Below are 17962 nucleotides of genomic sequence, written 5' to 3' on the forward strand. Positions count from 1 at the left end.
GTCAAGGGAAATAATAAAATTTAAAATACTTTTACATTGTTTTTATTTAAGAAACTAATTATTTCGCAACTGTATCATTTTTACGATACATCTGCTTAAAAGTAAGTATTTACATTATTACTTATGGCATCGTTGCATATTCTAAAATTTCCTAACAATAGCAACAAAGTGATGCAATATTTGATTTCAGACTTTTATAAATATTTTACAGTTATTGCATCAATTTATTTAATTGTTTGGGAATTATAATTTTACTGATTTTGGAAATCTACTCATTTTTATAGGACTTTTGTTTTTTACTTAGACTTGTGGAGGAACAAAATAATTTATGCACAATTTTGGAGACTATTCACTCGTCGAATCAGGAATTATAAGACTTCAAGGTTGTTGTATCGGAATGCATACCTAAAATCGTGACCTGAATCGATCATTCAACAGGCTCGTTTCTGGAGGCTCGCTGGAAAAATAAAGAATAAAATGTTAATTATCGAATGGTAACCTACAGAAAGGAAATATGTGGCAAATTTTAGTTATAAATGAAACAAATAATAAAAGTGAAGTAAGTAGCTTCGTGAAATATAGAAAATCGTTTTCAAAAATAGTTTTGTCATGCTACTCAGAAAATTATGAAAAATCAGAAAGAAATTACTGGAAAATGCTGGAAAGTTTTCTAGAAAATTATAAACCTGGAAAATTACTTTAAAATTGTAGGAAAATCTAGAAAATTACTTTAAAATTCTAGGAAAATCTAGAAAATTACTTTAAAATTCTAGGAAAATCTAGAAAATTACTGACAAATTCTAGGAAAATCTAGAAAATTACTGACAAATTCTGGAAAATCCTCTTACCATCCAGTGACGTTTTCCGCGGCATCGCATGCACGAATGAGGTCATTGAACGCATTTCCATCGCCGCAATTTTGCAATCGTGGTCGACCATTCACGCAAACATAGTAACGCTGGCAGTCATTTGAACTGCGATAGATTTGTGGTCCATTCAAAAACGTGTCCTCCACATCCGGGCATCGGAAACCTAGATAAGCTGTAATGGAAAATGCGCTTTCCCTTAGATATGTAAACTCAAATTGTAAAACTAAATTGCATGAGCTTGTGTTAACGTGGATTATCGAAATAGAATTGAGAATTGTTTTTTTCTAAATTTGATGGCGATAGAATTCAGTATGAACACTTACAAGGAATGTTAATAATCAAAAATGGTAAAAATCTAAAAAGAAAGTTTTTTTTTTCTTATTTAAAAGAAAAAGTTATTCATCGGCTAGAAAAATGAATGCTTATGAATGTATTCGATAACTACACATTTTGAAATTTATTTTTGATATAATTGATAAGAAGAATCGCTTTCTTCTTTCACATTTGAATGAAGTGTTATAAAGCATTTCGTTTTCCATATTTAGGAAAACTTTTTCAAATTTTTTAATTGCCTAACATTTTTTTTTTTTTTTACCTTCAGCGTCACAGTCAGGAACCTGATCAGGCCAGTCGCAGCGGTAGCTTTCAGGGTTGAAAGCCAACCCTTCCGGACAGTCGAATATATAGCCCCTTCCGTCGGCACAGTTCATGAACTGGCCGCAGTGGGTACTGTCTCCGACCTTGAAGTATCCATATTGATGTGGACAATCTTCTGTGGGCTGTGCAGGCTCTGAAATGTCAACAATAAATTGGTGTTGACATATTGGTGCTTAGGAAAAAAACGAGGAAAGGAAAAGGAAGAAGGAAAGAAAAAGAAAAGGGGAAGAAATGAAAGAAGAAAAGAAAAGATATCGAAGAGAAAGACGAGAATAAAATTGAGATGAAAAAAGAGAAGAGGAGAAAGAAAAGGGTAGAGGATAAATGAAGAGTAGAAGTGGAAAATAAAGAAGGGAAGAAGAAGAGAGGAAAAGAATTTCTGTCGACGATGAACGCGTCATCGTGAGAATGATAGTGGATAGAAAGGGAATAATCGCAAGGTACTAACGGCGAGATGGTCTGCCAGTGCAGTTGACGTCAATGGGATAACCGCAGGGATAATTGAATCTGGCTTCGGGATTGAAAAGAAGGCCCTCGGGACAAAACTTCTCCTCGGCGATACCGTCGATGCACTCTATGTAGGCGTCGCAGTGAGAAGGAACAGGGAAACGACCGTTCCTCTCTGGGCACGATGCTTGCGAAGTTTGCTGTGTCCTAGAGAGAACCTGATCTAATTGATTAGTTTGTCCAGATCCCGTAAAACGCTGATAGTGGCTCAATGCTGGAACAGAAAGAAAAAGTAGTCTCTAAACGATGGGAACTCGGTTAATTAATTGCGTGCAGCAATGGATGTACTTGGATCCTATAAAAAAAAAAAAAGGAAAAACAAAGCAATAGAAAAACGACCGAAGATTAAATTAAAACAATCTTCAAAGTATATAAAATTCCTTAAGCGCCGTCTCCTCGGCACTAATTCAAATTCCAGCTTAAAAACAAAGCAAAAGAAAAACAAACGAAGAATTAAATTAAAACAATTTGCAACGTTTATAACTCCTTAACCACCGTCTCCTCGACACTAATTCAAATTCCAGCTTAGGTGAAGCCTCCAAGATACCGTAAAGCGAAATGTCATCCCCTCCTAACGTGTACAACCCCCTTTCCGACCTGATATCTCGCGATTTGCATTTTTTGAAGGACCAAGGTTCAAGCCGTGAATCCCGCAAAGCACAGGTGTATTTCGCGATTGGAAACGCCGTTCGGTTGCATAATGCAACACATCGAAGACATAACCGGTCCGCGAGCGTGCATACGCTTCACGACGAAGAGGCTCTCGGAGAAAGTTAGGCGATATGGTTTGACCTCCGCGCAGGCATCGCGCGCATTAGCATACCCGCCTTTCGAAACGCGTCTGGTTTGTGGCGCGGGCCGGAATGAACGGGTTGTTCGTCGTTCCCCCGGTTTCCGGAAGCTATGCTCGTCCTCGGGCGCTGAGATCATTTTACCGAAATTACGTAAGCGGTTATAAAACGCCTGGTAGATTTCGTTTTCATTGGTGAATTCAATTCACCGGATTGGGATGGCTGCTTGCGATAGGAGAACTGTTGCGGTTTGGAAGTAGGTGTTTGGAAGAAGAATCAGGGTGTTTCGGGTTGGAAAATAATAATAATAATTTCCTTTTAAATTGCGTCGTGACTTTAAGAAGACCGAGAAATATTAAAATAGGCGGATTATACCGAGACTTAACAATTGCTGTCATTCCTAAACGAATACAGTCACATGGTGCCATGAATCCTAGGCAACAGTTCCAATGTCCTATTTTTCTATATTTAAAAACACATTGTTGCAATTATTCAAAATCGATTACTAGGCTCGGTTTTGCTTTCTCTAAATGATAACAATTGAAAAGTTTCGACAGAATTAGCTGTCCCTAAACGATCTAGTAATCCCAAAGATCTAACGATCTCCTTCCAAATTATGACAAATTATGACATTTTTGAAAAGTATTTCGTTTTAATGGAACTTTAGTAGATCTTTGTTTCACTGATACGATCGCAGTTGTTTTGCAGAAACAATCGTTTTAGATGACAAGGATTCAAATATAATAAAAGAAGAAGCGAGAAAGCAGCGAAGACAATCACTTAAGATTCATTGACAATAGTATCTGCGTCTTGAACGAACGATCTCCTTCCAAATTATGACACAACTTTAAAACAAAATCAAGAACCATCAAAACAAACGAACGCGCTCCAAAAGAAGGCGTCGTAACGAACTTTGCTTGCTGGGCCACACTTCGACAAACGTGCCTAAAGTTGTGCAACGGACAAAAATGATCGGGTTTGTTAAAATTCATCGCCGGACGTACCAAGCCTGCACTATTGAAATATTCAGTATTATCAGTGACGTCATTGCGTCACGTTTACGAGACACTTGAGAACAATCATTATTCTTAACGAAGTGCGTCGTTGAGAATTTTGTTCCATCTTTTCCCATGACGAAATATGCTAGGTGAATAGAAGAGAATATGTGAGAATAGGTGTGTGGTATATTCAGCAATGGGGAGAATTCTGGTGGACTTTGAAGGTTTCAAGAAAACAAGTTGGATCCTTATTTTATGATCAGGATGCGATAGAAGACGGTAAGCGTTTTCATTAGTGGAGTGGAAGAGGGGGAAGGTGGTCCAGGCTCTATCAGAAGGAGAACCCAGATACCAAGCAAGTTTGATGAAATCCTTGAGTGGTTTGGGTGAAGAGGAATGGTAGGAGTGAGACTTGGCAATTGCCTTAGGTAGATAGACTAGGTGGACGATGCTCGTGAAATGTTAGGCTGTTTGAATAGATGAAGACTTTGAACTTCGTGAGAAGGAACGTTGAACTGAGCCCAGGGAAAAATGGTAGGGATGAAACTACATAGTAGTGTCTGGAGCCTCAAGGAAACTATAGTCTTCTTTGCTATCAGGAGAACCCCTATATCTCTCTCAAATGAAGGTACCAAAAGCTATCAAAGCTTGGAAAGTTCAATGAAATTGCTAAATAATCTAGATAGAAGAACGAAGAGGAAGAATGTTTCAGAAAAATGAAGACTGAAATTTATGAGGAACGTTCTACTGGGTCCAACAATTTCATTTAATTCCCTGAACAGTACTTTTCACCCCTAAGAATATTTAAATACAAAATCCACTACTAGATCAAAAGGTTTAACGCCGGATATAAAAATTAAAATTCACTAAATTTATTCTCACTTGAAAATTAAAATCTCCCTGACACCTCATCTTCCCATAAAATTATGATTTATAATAATAATACGAATGCACTTTGCTCCTACAGAATAAACCTAACCGTCACCAAGGGATTAAGAGCATCCAGTGATTAATTAATCCGGATACTAAACGCACTAATATTGCTATCCACCATCCTCGTCAGAGATTTCGTAAGGCTCTCTTCGTGAGATTTCTCTTTCACGAAGAAACGATCACTAAATCGATTCATGGATTTACTCACAGGCAGCGACCGCGATCACGCCGCAGGTAATCAACAGACGAACGTTCGTTTTCGAGGACATCTCGGAGCTCGTGGTTGTCCCGCTCCCGAAACCAGCACTACAGTGTCGTCTTCGCTTCCTCGCGAGCTTTTATCATCTCAGGTAACCTCAAGAAGAGGAGAGGAGAGAAGAGACCGTGCACCCACCACCTGGCATTGGGATGAGATTCTGTTGATTGTTTATTTTTTTTTTCTTTTGTGATAAAAAGGAAAACAGGAAAGGTTCTTGGATGAGGATGTTTGGTAGATTTCTGGAGGAAATTTTGGGATGAAACGGAAGAGAAGATATATTGTTCAGGGGTTGAGTTGATTAATTTCATTTGTTGACGTGTTTTTAGTTTGTGGAACATAGCTGGTGTTAGGTGTGTTAGCTGGTGTTAAGGGTTATGAATAGCAGATTATTTAAATACATTTTATTTACATGGGATTTGAGAATTTTAGTATAAAATTTATATATATATATGTAATATTAATATTCAAAATTTTATATTTTATATTAAAATTCTCAATATATATATTATATTAGTGCAAAATATTGTACAACAATAATAACTATTTTGTATATTTGTATTTATATTCGATATTCATCTTTTTATAATGTATGTTTTGTCAAAATATATCTTTATATATAAACGATCATTCCAATTATTATTTTATCTTTAGAGACATTATTTTAAACAGATTCTCCAAGAGGTATTCGAAAATTGCGGAAGGAAGAAAGAATGTTCGTCGTTGAAGGAAGAGGAGCAAACGGTGACGAAGAAATGGCAGGATGATGCAGGATTTACGCAATATTGAACGAAAGTTCCAGGTCTAGAAAAGAAACGAGAGCCTCGGGCATCGCAGGGACCAGAGCCTTGACATTTTCTTCGATTCTTTCTGCGTCTCGAACGTTCACGGATCTTTTCTCCGTGCGACACAAGAAATGGTTGCGAGTCGACGACCATAAACGAAGGAAAATCAAGTCGATAGCGTGCCTGTATCGATATTTCTATTCACAATGAAATACGAAGGTATTTTATCATATATAATCCTATCGTGATAATATCAATAAGGTTGTTGGATAAAAAATAAAATATGTGTAGATTAGAATATTTAAAACGTAAAGACTAATTGGAAAAAAAGTAATAAAAGTTTATTACCAGTCAAAATTAGAAGCTGTAATTCTTTTTCTTTGATTTGTTCCTCGAAGCTCCTTCCAAACGATCCTTTGTGTCGATATCCAATCGATTCGATAACGTTGTATCGAATTTCTTTTACGACTGATTCTTTCTGTATCTTAACGAGCTCGAGACATTAAATTCACCTGAATAAAAATCCAAGGCAAAGAGATTATCATTGCTTGATAGTTATGACCATTACCTAAGGAAGTGAATTATTGAACATTAAAAGAAAAATTGAAAGGAGCATGAGATATATTTAAAAAAATTCAATGTTCCAGAAAATAAACGTTCTTGAAAGATTGAAAATTCTGGAAAATTGCAAACACAAAATTATGCGCAGGTTCAGACTTTCATAATGAAAGACTACGGGGTTAGTTTCTGAATAATCACTTTTATTTTTGATCCTTATCAATATTAAACAACGTAGTTACGTAAGGGTATATATATTACATGGAAAATTCTGTCCTTCTGGTGCGCACATATCTCTTCAACATGCGGTTTTCCCGAGAGAAGAAAACAAATCATAAGATGTACACCGATCACTTGCACTCTCTCTCATTCTCTCCCTTTTGCTCTGTTTCACTCTCACCTTCTCGCTACTAATACACTCATTCTTTTCGCTACTCTTCGTCCCTCGACTAATCCCAAATTTCTCATTTCTAATTTCCAATTCCAAATTTCCCACTTTCTATTTCCTATTTACCTTTTTTTTCCATGTCCACTTGATGCCTTCAATGAAAGTGTAGACATTTTCGAAAAGTATTTCGTTTTAATGGAACTTTAGTAGATCTTTGTTTCACTGATACGATCGCAGTTGTTTTGCAGAAACAATCGTTTTAGATGACAAGGATTCAGATATAATAAAAGAAGAAGCGAGAAAGCAGCGAAGACAATCACTTAAGATTCATTGACAATAGTATCTGCGTCTTGAACGAAGCGATTAATGTGGTATGAGATATCTAAGGTCCAAGGAGTCTAGTATTCTAGACTCAAGATCCTTCATCCAAGATCCTAGATCCAAGATCCAAGAACCAGAATCCAAAGTCTAAACTCGAAGGTCCAATAGAAATAGAATGAATAGTTTCAGAAAATGATAATACCGTATTACTTGTTTGGAACGATACCATTTGAATCATTTCACCACTGATTTCATCTTCCCTACTAACTTTCTACCTCCTCGTGTTCCTGAAAAGCGTTCAAGGTTCATCCTGCAGCCACACAATAGGCCATTTCCTTTTATACAAGAATTTGAAATGCTAACCAAAAGAAGCAAATAGCAATACGTCGCGCCAAGATTCTATTTTTTCGGCCCCATTTTCTTTGATATTTTCCAGTGAGAGGCTCTCGAGACTTCTTCCAAGAAACAACAAAAGAAATCCCTAGCGATCTATCGTTGTGCCATTGAAAGGACCAATTAGCAAAGAAGGAATATTGTTCGAAATCTTGAAACGACTCCCAAGATTTTCCAAAAATATTTCGAAAATTCGTCAGAAGTCTGGGGAATTGATAGTCTCCAGGAAGACCCGAGAAGTCTACAAGAAGATATGGATCGAGTTCGATGGAAAATTCGTAGTCAATTCGTTTCTTGGTCGAGGAAAGTCTAGATATGTAATAGGAAAGTCTAGATATGTCAATTTCAGAGAATCGCTTCTGCATTCAAATTCAAAGGGAAGAGACTTTTTCTACGTTGGAGCTAATGTACCAGGGAGTATCACTGTTGAACGTACTTGCATAGAATCCATTTTCTACCGAGGTTTCACTTTTGACATTAAATTAATCCCCGGGACTCGAAGAAGTGTCTTTGATCGCTTCTCTGTATTTTCAAACGTCTTCTTCGTTTGTTATTAGTGGGCAAGTGTTTTTTTTATATACTATGTTAACTTATGGTTTGAACAATTCAATGGATTACTGGGAAATGGAAAATATTGTCACTTAAATTGCCTCAATGGCTTAACATTTGATCTAGCTGCTAACAGTGGATTGGAGAAACTGTTAGATAGAGTCGGGGAGTTCAGTTCATTCATTTACGTTTACAGTGTTCCATTTCCCTTTTCTCATTTTCTTTATTTCCACTTCTAATTTTTCATATTTCCTGTTCCTTTCCTTATTTTCCATTTTACTGATTTCCCCTTTCTCTAGCAGTAGCAATCCATGTCGACGTTATAGGGAGTTAAGATTAATAACTGAAAAGCCTAATGCAGTAGCCTCTATGGATCAATCGATCTCGATCGAACCATCCTCATAAAAAGTATCTCGTCGTACGTATGTATAATACATGTATATAATATATAATATATATAATATATATATATATTAGAAAATTTTAACAGACGCGTTAATACTTAAAGATAAATATATAGATCAATCTCGAGCATTCTCTCGCTACATTCTCTCTACAGTCTCACGGATGCCATCCCTGCAAAAGTTGCAGATTGATATGTGAAATAGATCACCGATCGATATGTAGATCTGAGAATAGAAGAAACGGAGAGACGCAAAGTACGTGGGCTGCCCCCCCTGGAAGCTGACCTGTCTATTACATTTCCCCTTCGAGAAGTTTCCTATTTCTTTTCTGTCAATATCGGTTCTAGATTTGTTTCCTTATTCCCATTTCCATTTTCCTTTTCCCTCTTCCTATTTCCATGATTTTTTCCGCTTTTCTTATATCCATTTCGCTTTTCCTTAGTCTCTTTCCCCTTTCTCGCTTTCCTTCTTTCCTTTTCCTGCATCTCTTTCCTCTTTCCTTCTTCCCTTTTCCATCTTCGCTTTCCCTTTTTCCTTTTCCCCCTTTTCTCTTTCCCAAATCCCGTTCAATAAGAAAAATAAATCTATCATACAAACAGTAAGTGTGCAAATACCTGTTTGACTCTCAAATCATCATTTGTTTCACTATTATATTTCCAAACATCCTTCCTGCGTATAACGAAGCCCTAAGATATGTACATACTTCTCTCTCACAGGCAGCTAGTCTCAACAAAAAGAAATTTCTGTGCAAGTTTCGTCTAGGTATATACATATACGATAAATACTAAAAACAATTACACGTAAGGGGCAGTATTGGAACATGATGAACATATATTGGAACATAATTAATTTTCTTCCGGTAATTTGAATCTCGAAGCGACCTCCCGCGGCACCCAAACGTACTTGAGCCCTTCCCAGTGGCGTCGAAAGCAGGGGACGCTGCAACCCTTAAGCGATCCGTGGAAAGAACCGATGGAACGACCAATGTGGACAAACGATCTTCATTTTCCTTAATCGTTAATCGAGGTAAAGACGCACGCAAGTTTACAGTTAAGCTTAGGTTTAGGATTACAGTACGTTACGCTAAACTTCCTTCTTACGGGAAAGACTAGATTTAGGCAAGTTAAATATATTTTTTCAAGTATTCTTTTTTTTGTGGTTTTTTTTTCGATAATTTTCTTCGTTTCCTATCGATCCACTCAGGAACGAAATTTTTCAGTTTCATGCCAGTTCTCTCTCTCTCTTACACACACATACACCCACATACGCACACGCACGTACACACACGCGTTCACTTTTCCCTCTTTACTCTCTCTTTATTTTTCTCTCGTGACTAGCGGTACGTTTAAACTTATCTCTTAGCAGTTAAAATGCTCTTTTGGAAAACACAAGTTTCGCCTTATGCTAGGAATGATAATGGTCTCGTCATTCATCCCCCACCTTTCATCCCCTGCAGCTTTTTTTTTTATTAAGCATTCCGTTCTGTGCTTCGACGACTCTGCCTCGTCAACGACGATCCCCCCCCCCTTTTTTTTTTAATCTCTTTATACAACTAGGATAATAAATATTGCCGCGGAAAATTATTTGCTACATTCGTCCCGAAAACAGTAGTCAACAAGTACGTCCCTGTAGGAGGCTCGCGGATACGCCGTTTTGCTTTGGTTTTAAATTAATTCTCGAGTGCGGGACCGCGACTAGGCACGAGGACACCCTTGAAATGAAATTAACGAAGTACGTTAAACGAAGTTAAATTAATTATTTGGTTGATAATATTCTTTAGAGAATAGTGTCATTTATTTTAAAAAGTATAAGAATTTTTTATAGACGAATATTTCCAATTGCAGAACAAATCTTTTTAATTCTTATAATTTCTAAAAACGTTGAATTCTTAAAATTTTTGTTAATGTTTTACATTTTTTAAATTCATCAAATTCTTTTCTCAATTCTATTTTTAACTCACGTAATTTTTAGTTTCTCAAATTTAAATATGGTACTCATAATTTGACTATCAATGAACAGCTGCAATCTTCAATTTTAATTTATTTAAAAAAGTTTGCAGCACCTTTCAAACGCTTTTGAACAAAATTCAAAAATCCATTTTACTAGAAACTGTTATATATATATCAACAAAATCCAAAAAAATGTTTTACACTTTAAACAAATAGATAAAGGGTTCTGTTATCGAACCAGGTGTTGAAATGCCTAAGCACGGCCCTGTTCGGAAGAGTAGGTGATCGGCTGAGGATCCTGAAGGTGCATCCCTGGCAATGATCGATCAGGATTGATTGGAAATTGACGTTCTCGTTCGCTGAGAAGCGAAATCTGTCAGGGAAGCTCGGAATTTCGAAGCAGCATTGCCTGATCGATCATCGACCAACATGATGACCATTTTCTATGAAAAAAGGACCATTCCTCGAGGTCATCGAGATGGAATCACCTGGGCAAAGCTAGAAATCAGTGCGTTTCTGATAGTAATTGACCTCTAAATGAAAGATTATCTAAACAGAATAAATATTCTTGATGGTGGAAAGCAAAATGAGCTTTAAGCTAAATGGAAAGCTACCTGAGCTTTGTGCTAGGTGGATTCCCTTAGAAGGATAGCTTAAAACCTTTCCCATTAACAATCTATAGCTGAAGGTACTAAAGGAACTATGGATCAAATAATATCCAAACACAAGAAATATTATTCATGGTGGAAAGCTACCTGAGTTTTGAGCTAGGTGGATTCCTTTGGAAGGGAAGCTTACAACCTTCTACCATCAACAATTTAAAGTCGAAGGAACTAAATGAGCTTTCGATCCAATGATGTCCAAACAAAACAAATTTTCTTGATGGTGGGAAGCTATCTGAGCTTTGAGCTAAATGGAAAGCCACCGGAGCTTTGAGTTAGGTTCCTCAGGAGGAAAGTTTAAGACCTACCACCACCAATAATCTAAAGTTGACGACATTAAAGGAACATTGTATCAAATTATGTTCAAATAACCCGAATTTTTTCGATGGTAGAAAGCTGCTTAAGCTTTGAGCTAAATGGAAAGCTACCAGAGCTTTGAGCTAGATGAATTTCTTTACAAAACAAAAACTCTCGACAGTGCTACTTCAAAAACTACCCCAGAGCTTTGAGCTTAGCCACATCAATATTCAACAAAATTATAGGATAAAGGCCTTCAGCATATCAACCTCGCCCCCTCCCAATTCTAAATAATTACCACGCCTCCCAACTGTACCATTCCATAACGGAACATGAAAATCCAAAGAGAAACAGGATGATGAACCCTCCCAAGAATCTCTTTCGAGGGCCCAAGAAGATAGACCACCACTCTGCTCTCAAAGAATCCAAACACAACGTAAGACACCATCTAAAAACTCATCGCCACTGCTCTCCAGCCCTCTACCCAACTAAAAATACAAAACAGTCTCTCGAAGGACCAACGCTACGTCTCATCATCTTTCGATCATGATCCAGAGGCCAGGGCCCACCGCGAGCTCCAAGGGTCATTTATTCGCCGGCGAACATTCGATGCCTGTCAGGCTTGCGTAATAATTTATCTTATATCTTCAAATATATATATTTGTGTGGATTTCGTTCAGCACTCAGTCGTCCCAGGTGGGGAAGTTCCCCTGATCGACGAAGAGTGGCTGGCCAGTAGCTGTGGTTGGCCTTTGGCTAGGTGTCCCACCGAAGTTCGTGCTGCCGAACACAGGCTGACCGAACGCGTCTAGCTGTTGGCCTTCGTAGATGTTGCGATCGGTCGTCGAGTAGGACGACGGATGCTGAGGTTGTTGTCTTTGAGTATCCGTCACCGTCAGCTCTATGTTACCTGCTGTCACGGACTCTTCTTGGGTCTCGGACGCGCTGGCCTCCTCCAGGCTGCTGTGCTTGATGCCGTAGTAGAAGTACATGATGAAGCCTGGAAGGGAAGAAGGGATTAGATTTTTGGGGTTGCTGTGGAAGTTTAGATGGATGGTGAAGAGGTTTGGTTAAATGACGATGTAGGGACTACGAGGTACTAGATCTCTGCGCACTAGGTCTCTGGTTAATAAATGTTGATAGTGTTAGGTAGTAGCTAAGAGACTTGCAATAAAAGCAGTTCGATTGAAATTTTGTATCTTTGGATCAACTGATAGATCTTAAGTGGGAAGTTAAGGCGAAGCTCGTAGGAAGTTGATCGGATACTTCCTCTTACCAAGTATCATCCACACCGTGAATCTGACGAGAGTCAAGATGCTCAGCTTGAAGATGAGGTATATATTCACGGTGACAGCGATCGCAGGGACGAATGGCAGTCCCGGGGTCATGAACATCATGCTGTTCCTGAAAGATTTCACTGTTCAGATATCCTGTTCATATAATCCATTCTCTAAGCGTTCCGTTTGCAAATGTATGAATTGTTTATTATGGTTACCTGTTTTGTGGCTTTCTACTGATGGCGAGCAACACTCCAATTATGGCGAAGAGGAAAATGAACATTAATAACGTGGTGAATGTTCCCATGTTTCCTGAAAGACGATAACGAATATTGTTCATCGTGATACCTAAGTGATGGTACCAAATAAGCAACTAGCTCACTATTAATTATTATAATATTACTGGTATTAAATATTAAGTATAACGGTATCATAAATTAATATATAAATTAAGTAGTTCGACAACTCACCCATGCCACAAACGATAATCAGATCGAAAATTAGGATCAGAAGGTAGAGAATCCCTACTAGCTTCATGACGTAGCGTCCAGACGCCTCCGTCGCTGGGCCTCGGTCCACCCAAGGGAAAATTGCAGGACATAGGTACTGTGCTGCCTGCAATACAATATTTTTTTATGAAACTTTTTCCTGTTAATTACAGCAGCATCAAATAATATTGAGTTATTGTCAACATGTTTGCTTCGGGTGATGTATGAGTTTTATTTAAAAAATTATCGGAAACGACAATTCCAAACGTGGTGGATACATATATTTATTTACGTTTGACAGGGATACACGTCTCTTCTCAGGTGCGAATAATTTGTTCTGTTGCGAACATTTCTTTTCCACAATGTTTCTACATAATTTCTCACGTTTTGTGCAGAGTGAAGTATATCAATTATTTTAGGTAAAACTTTTTGCCTTTCGGGGCTCGCATGTACCTGAAGACGGCGCTGAAGATAATTCAATGGCGGCCCTATTATCGGCGTTGTTCCTGGATATTGATGCGCGCTTCCGCAACTGGACGCTGCCGCAGCTGCGTGTACGCTTCCGTAGAATTTATTCTCGGTTCTATCGCTGACCAAATACTGGTCATCCTTCCCCAATCCTACCTCGTCCTCCTCTGCTCCGTAAGTGTCGTCGGAGTCTGGCGAAGAGCTGTTGGCTCTCCTCACTCGTCTCACCTAAAATCAGCGTAAAGTCATTCGAACCCTGATAATTACTTATCGATATTTTACAAATTCCAATCACCGAACATTTCGGAACAATATTTATTTAAACCCGATATTGCCGTTTTTAAACACAAAGAGCATAATTTAATTTCTCTATAAATGAAATGAAATAAAATTGAGAATAGAAATTCAAAGAAAGAAATTTGTGATACGATAACTGACATTAAAGTTCGCAGATACAATTTATAAAATTGAACGTTTCAGGGATTATGATTAGAGGGACATCCCACCATGATACGTTGGCCATTGTTGGCCGCTGCAAGCTCCGATTGCGACGCTTGGACAGTGTTCAGAGCAGTGGTCAATTGATCAGGTCGAAGCTCCTTGCCATAGGTCACTTGACCGTTTCCCTGAGTTTCTTTCGTTGGCGTTCGACAAGGCGTCTTCAGGCTCTGCGGTAGGAGCTCCACCAGGTTCGTGGTGTGCGGCTGGTAGCGCAGGATCAGCACGCAGGTGGACACCAGGGTGTAGGCCAGCAGGGTACCTGAACGTTCCGGTAAAATTTAGTCAAAATTCCTAACAATTTATTTGATTTATCTGGCGGACAACGATTTTAATTATGGCGAAGAAAAAAGTGCGCTAACCGATGGACATCATTTCCACCAGGACCTCGAGCTGGATCAGCAGGGCGGCCATTGCTGCACACAAACCGGAAGTGAGTGTCGCCAGGGCTGGAGTGCCCGTTGCTGGCCACACTTGGGCCAGACTCCTGAATAACAAAACAGATATTTAAAAATTAACAATTATATTCGATTAACAATTCGTCTGATCGAGTGATTGAGTCTTCCGATTGATTCTTTTAATTTCGTTACTTCGTATGATGTACGTGTGTATTTATGGAATATTCGTTGTGTTGTAATATACAGGGTGTTCCATTTAAGGTGACCGCCCCAAATATTTTCGTTGCCTTAAACGATATAAACAAAATTGTTCCTATAAAAACCTTTCAGTGTCGAAAGAGCAATATTATCGTCCGCATAACAAATATTTCAAGGGCATATTTTCCAAATGTCAACAATAGTTTTTTAAATAGGATCAGGTACTTTCATTATTATAATATTGTTGCTAATAAAAAGACAAATTTAAGTGTTATCCCTTTTCCTACTACTACATTATTGTTTATATTGGTTACCTAAATATAAGGCCATCCTGGGCCATGGCGTAGACTATCCTAGGCATGGGGAACATGGTGCCGAACATGGAAACCGTCAATCCAGCCAGAGCACCAACCGCGACGATGTATTTGCATTTGTAGGCTCCAACCTGGCCAAACATCTCCACCAATGCTGAATCGTGATCCACTTCGTCGTATGGAACTGAGAGGGAAATAATTTAATCGTCAACTGATCCTCCTTCAGCTTGATACTGTTAGTAAATGACTGGCAGGACATTGTTGAAGGGAATAATTGAAGAAGAATAATCAAGAGGATCTGTTGATATAGACCCGAAGAGAATTGATCTCATCATCAATTGGCTCTTCTCCAGCTTCATAATTGGCTGGTATTAGAATTTTCTGAGCGAAGTCAATCATTTATTGCCACTGGTACAATTCGGAAGATTCTTCAAGGAAATAATTGAAGAAAAATAGTCAAAGGGAATCTTTTGATATGGACCCGAAGAGAATTGATCTCATCATCAATTGGCTCTTCTCCAGCTTCATAATTGACTGGTATTAGAATTTTCTGAGCGAAGTCAATCATTTATTGCCACTGGTACAATTCGGAAGATTCTTCAAGGAAATAATTGAAGAAAAATAGTGAAAGGGGATCTTTTGATATGGACCCGAAGAGAATTGATTTCAATTCAATTTGCATTGTTTTGTTATTTTTTTGATTCTTGTAAGTCTTGGCTTCTGGAAGAAATTGTTTATTTTTATTGTGTACAAGTGAGCACAGATTGAAGGAGAGCACCTTGGCGTTATTTAAAAGCATAACGAACCGTACAGTGTCTGTGACAAGGGTACGAGGATGATCACTATGACGTAGAAGGGTGACCAGGGACGCGTGAAGACAGGTCAGGGACGGCCAAGGACCTTTTGCACGTCAGACAACACACGTCAGGGGAAATAATCAATCGAAAAGGCACTGATTAACGATTCATAATTAATGACACGTAATTGTCAGTCATTGTGTTCCAAGTATCGACTCGGAAACATCGTTAATCATATTAATGATATACAATTCTAATAAAAGTAACGATGAATGTGTGTGATCAATTTACATTGTTTCTTTCTTTTCGTAATTCATTACTATAGTAATAAACAAACGTAATTGTATACTATTATTAATGAAATTGACGACAAAATGATTTCACTAATGAAGAGGACGTATGATAAAAAAAATTAAAATAAGAAATGAAATTAATAAAAATATAATTCCAATAAAAATAATAAGTTTGAATGATCAACTCGTACTATTCTTCTTTTTTTTGTAATTCAATAATATACCGATACAAATTCTGATTATACGTACAATCAATGAAACTAATGAAAACTGATTTGGTCTCGTCAAGATAAAAAAAGAAGAATATATAAATTGAACCGAGCACAATAGAAGAGCGAGTAACATAAGGATCGTAACTCAATTTGTGTTTCAACAAGCATCGCTCACCAATCAGCGTCAACATCATGCTGCTGGTGACGTAAGCGATGAGAATTATGAACAACGACGAGACTATCGCGAGGGGGATGCTCCTCTTGGGGTTGGTCGCCTCCTCGCCGGTGGTTGCTATTATGTCAAAGCCGATGAACGCGTAAAAACACGTCGCCGCACCGGTGAACACCTGGAATAAACGATACCTCATCGATTAGGATTCCTCGTTGAACTGTGCCCTTGAACTGGCCAACTACACGTGCAGCCATCATCGTCGACACGCTCAAGTATCGATAAAACACATTTATTTATTTTACTTCATCCCTAATATGATATAATAGTTTACAGTTTATTATTTATGTCTTTTCTTTAAATGTACACATACATATACATATACAGGGTGGCCTACATAACTCTTAACAGCTCGATACCTTACTTTAAGTAAGTAAATCATTATTTTAAATAGGCATTAATAATATTTAAAATATTGGAAACAAATAACTAACAGATGCAATCAGATGAACCGAGACAGTCTTTCAATGTCTTGAAAACACTTGGAGAGAAAATATTATTAATTTATTGTAATAACTCCCCCCCCAAGTATGTCTTTATTAAATAAAATAATATTATCGATAAAAAAAATTTATCTTCATATGATCTTCCTAAAAGAAGAAACAGAGCTTCTTAATTTTAGCTTCATACTTTTCCTGTAGAAGTAATTCATTATAATAATATCAATAAAAGAAATTTATCTTCATAAGATCTTCCTACAAAACATTCAAAGGCTCCTGATTTTTGCTTCTCGTTTTTCCCAATTGAATTAAAATTAGGAAGTGCGTTCTCCGGAAAGTTAAATTCCGAATGGATTAAAAAGAATGGACAGACTAGATTTTCCATTTCGGACAAAGGCACGTCCCTGGAGCAAGAACTACCTGAAATGGTCGTCGTACCGAATGTACTTTCTTCTCCCGCCTTTAATTTTTCAAGGCCCCTTAACGCTGTTATGAATATCTGATGCCCTCCGCTTCCGTCCAGCCGAAAGACGGAAGCTTGGAGTGGAGACTTAAAGTAATACTTCAACGAGACTCCAGAACGTGGCGAATCGCGTTTCTATAAAAGTAAAGGACAGGAGAAACGAAAATTGCAACGACTTGTGGAACAGGATTAAAGTAGAGGCACGGTGAAGATTTTTTGAGAACTTTCGGGGGTCGTGTTGAATTTTTATTTCTTAATTTTACATTCTTCAACTATTATTTTTTTTTTTTAAATTCTTTGCATCCCAGAACTGAGACAATAATTACACTTTCGGTACGAAGATGTCAAACATTCGAAGGATTAAAATGAATTGCACCGAGACCCTTTTGTTAGGGGCAAGGGTCGGAGGAAACGAAAAGCTGAGATTGCTGAATCGAATTGAGGGTCACAGAAGGTGGTGTTCTACGTCGGCATTGGAAACGAGATAAAAGGAAAACCGCCCTTAAATTTTAGCGGTGGTGCTCGACGTCCTCTTAAAAGGAAAAAAGTGAATGGTGGGAGATCGCAGCG

General features: G+C 38.0%; 2 protein-coding genes across 11 annotated transcripts in view; both read right to left on the reverse strand.

Annotated features, from left to right (window-relative positions):
* Positions 1–103: 103 nt before the first annotated feature.
* Positions 104–5447, reverse strand: LOC128877089 (protein obstructor-E-like). Its single transcript, XM_054124087.1, has 5 exons — positions 4964–5447; positions 1975–2247; positions 1465–1659; positions 849–1041; positions 104–457 (listed from the first exon to the last, which is right to left on the reverse strand). The coding sequence occupies exons 1-5, from the start codon at positions 5022–5024 to the stop codon at positions 406–408; spliced, it is 774 nt and encodes a 257-aa protein (XP_053980062.1). The 5' UTR covers positions 5025–5447; the 3' UTR covers positions 104–405.
* Positions 5448–6536: 1089 nt separating this feature from the next.
* Positions 6537–17962, reverse strand: part of LOC128877084 (cationic amino acid transporter 2) — a 54532-nt gene continuing 43106 nt past the window's right edge. For all 10 annotated transcript variants that reach the window (XM_054124075.1, XM_054124072.1, XM_054124073.1 and 7 more), the window contains 9 exons: positions 16436–16607; positions 14959–15142; positions 14411–14535; positions 14057–14310; positions 13536–13778; positions 13065–13209; positions 12813–12906; positions 12594–12721; positions 6537–12317 (listed from right to left, as the gene is read on the reverse strand). In XM_054124075.1, the coding sequence (XP_053980050.1) occupies positions 12001–12317; positions 12594–12721; positions 12813–12906; positions 13065–13209; positions 13536–13778; positions 14057–14310; positions 14411–14535; positions 14959–15142; positions 16436–16607 (1662 nt within the window). In that variant the 3' untranslated portion in view covers positions 6537–12000. The remainder of the gene's footprint in view (positions 12318–12593; positions 12722–12812; positions 12907–13064; positions 13210–13535; positions 13779–14056; positions 14311–14410; positions 14536–14958; positions 15143–16435; positions 16608–17962) is intronic.

Source organism: Hylaeus volcanicus, chromosome 5, assembly GCF_026283585.1.
Source record: "Hylaeus volcanicus isolate JK05 chromosome 5, UHH_iyHylVolc1.0_haploid, whole genome shotgun sequence".
NCBI classification, from domain to species: Eukaryota; Metazoa; Arthropoda; class Insecta; order Hymenoptera; family Colletidae; genus Hylaeus; species Hylaeus volcanicus.

Bases quoted from the DNA above. Each gene is read 5' to 3' on its own strand.
- LOC128877089 (XM_054124087.1), bottom strand. From the start codon at position 5,024: ATGTCCTCGAAAACGAACGTTCGTCTGTTGATTACCTGCGGCGTGATC. The intron at 1,660-1,974 runs GTTAGTACCTTG...TTGACATTTCAG, and splicing joins CACTGGCAGACCATCTCGCC to AGCCTGCACAGCCCACAGAA. The intron at 458-848 runs GTAAGAGGATTT...TTATTTTTCCAG, and splicing joins GCGGAAAACGTCACTGGATG to CGAGCCTCCAGAAACGAGCC.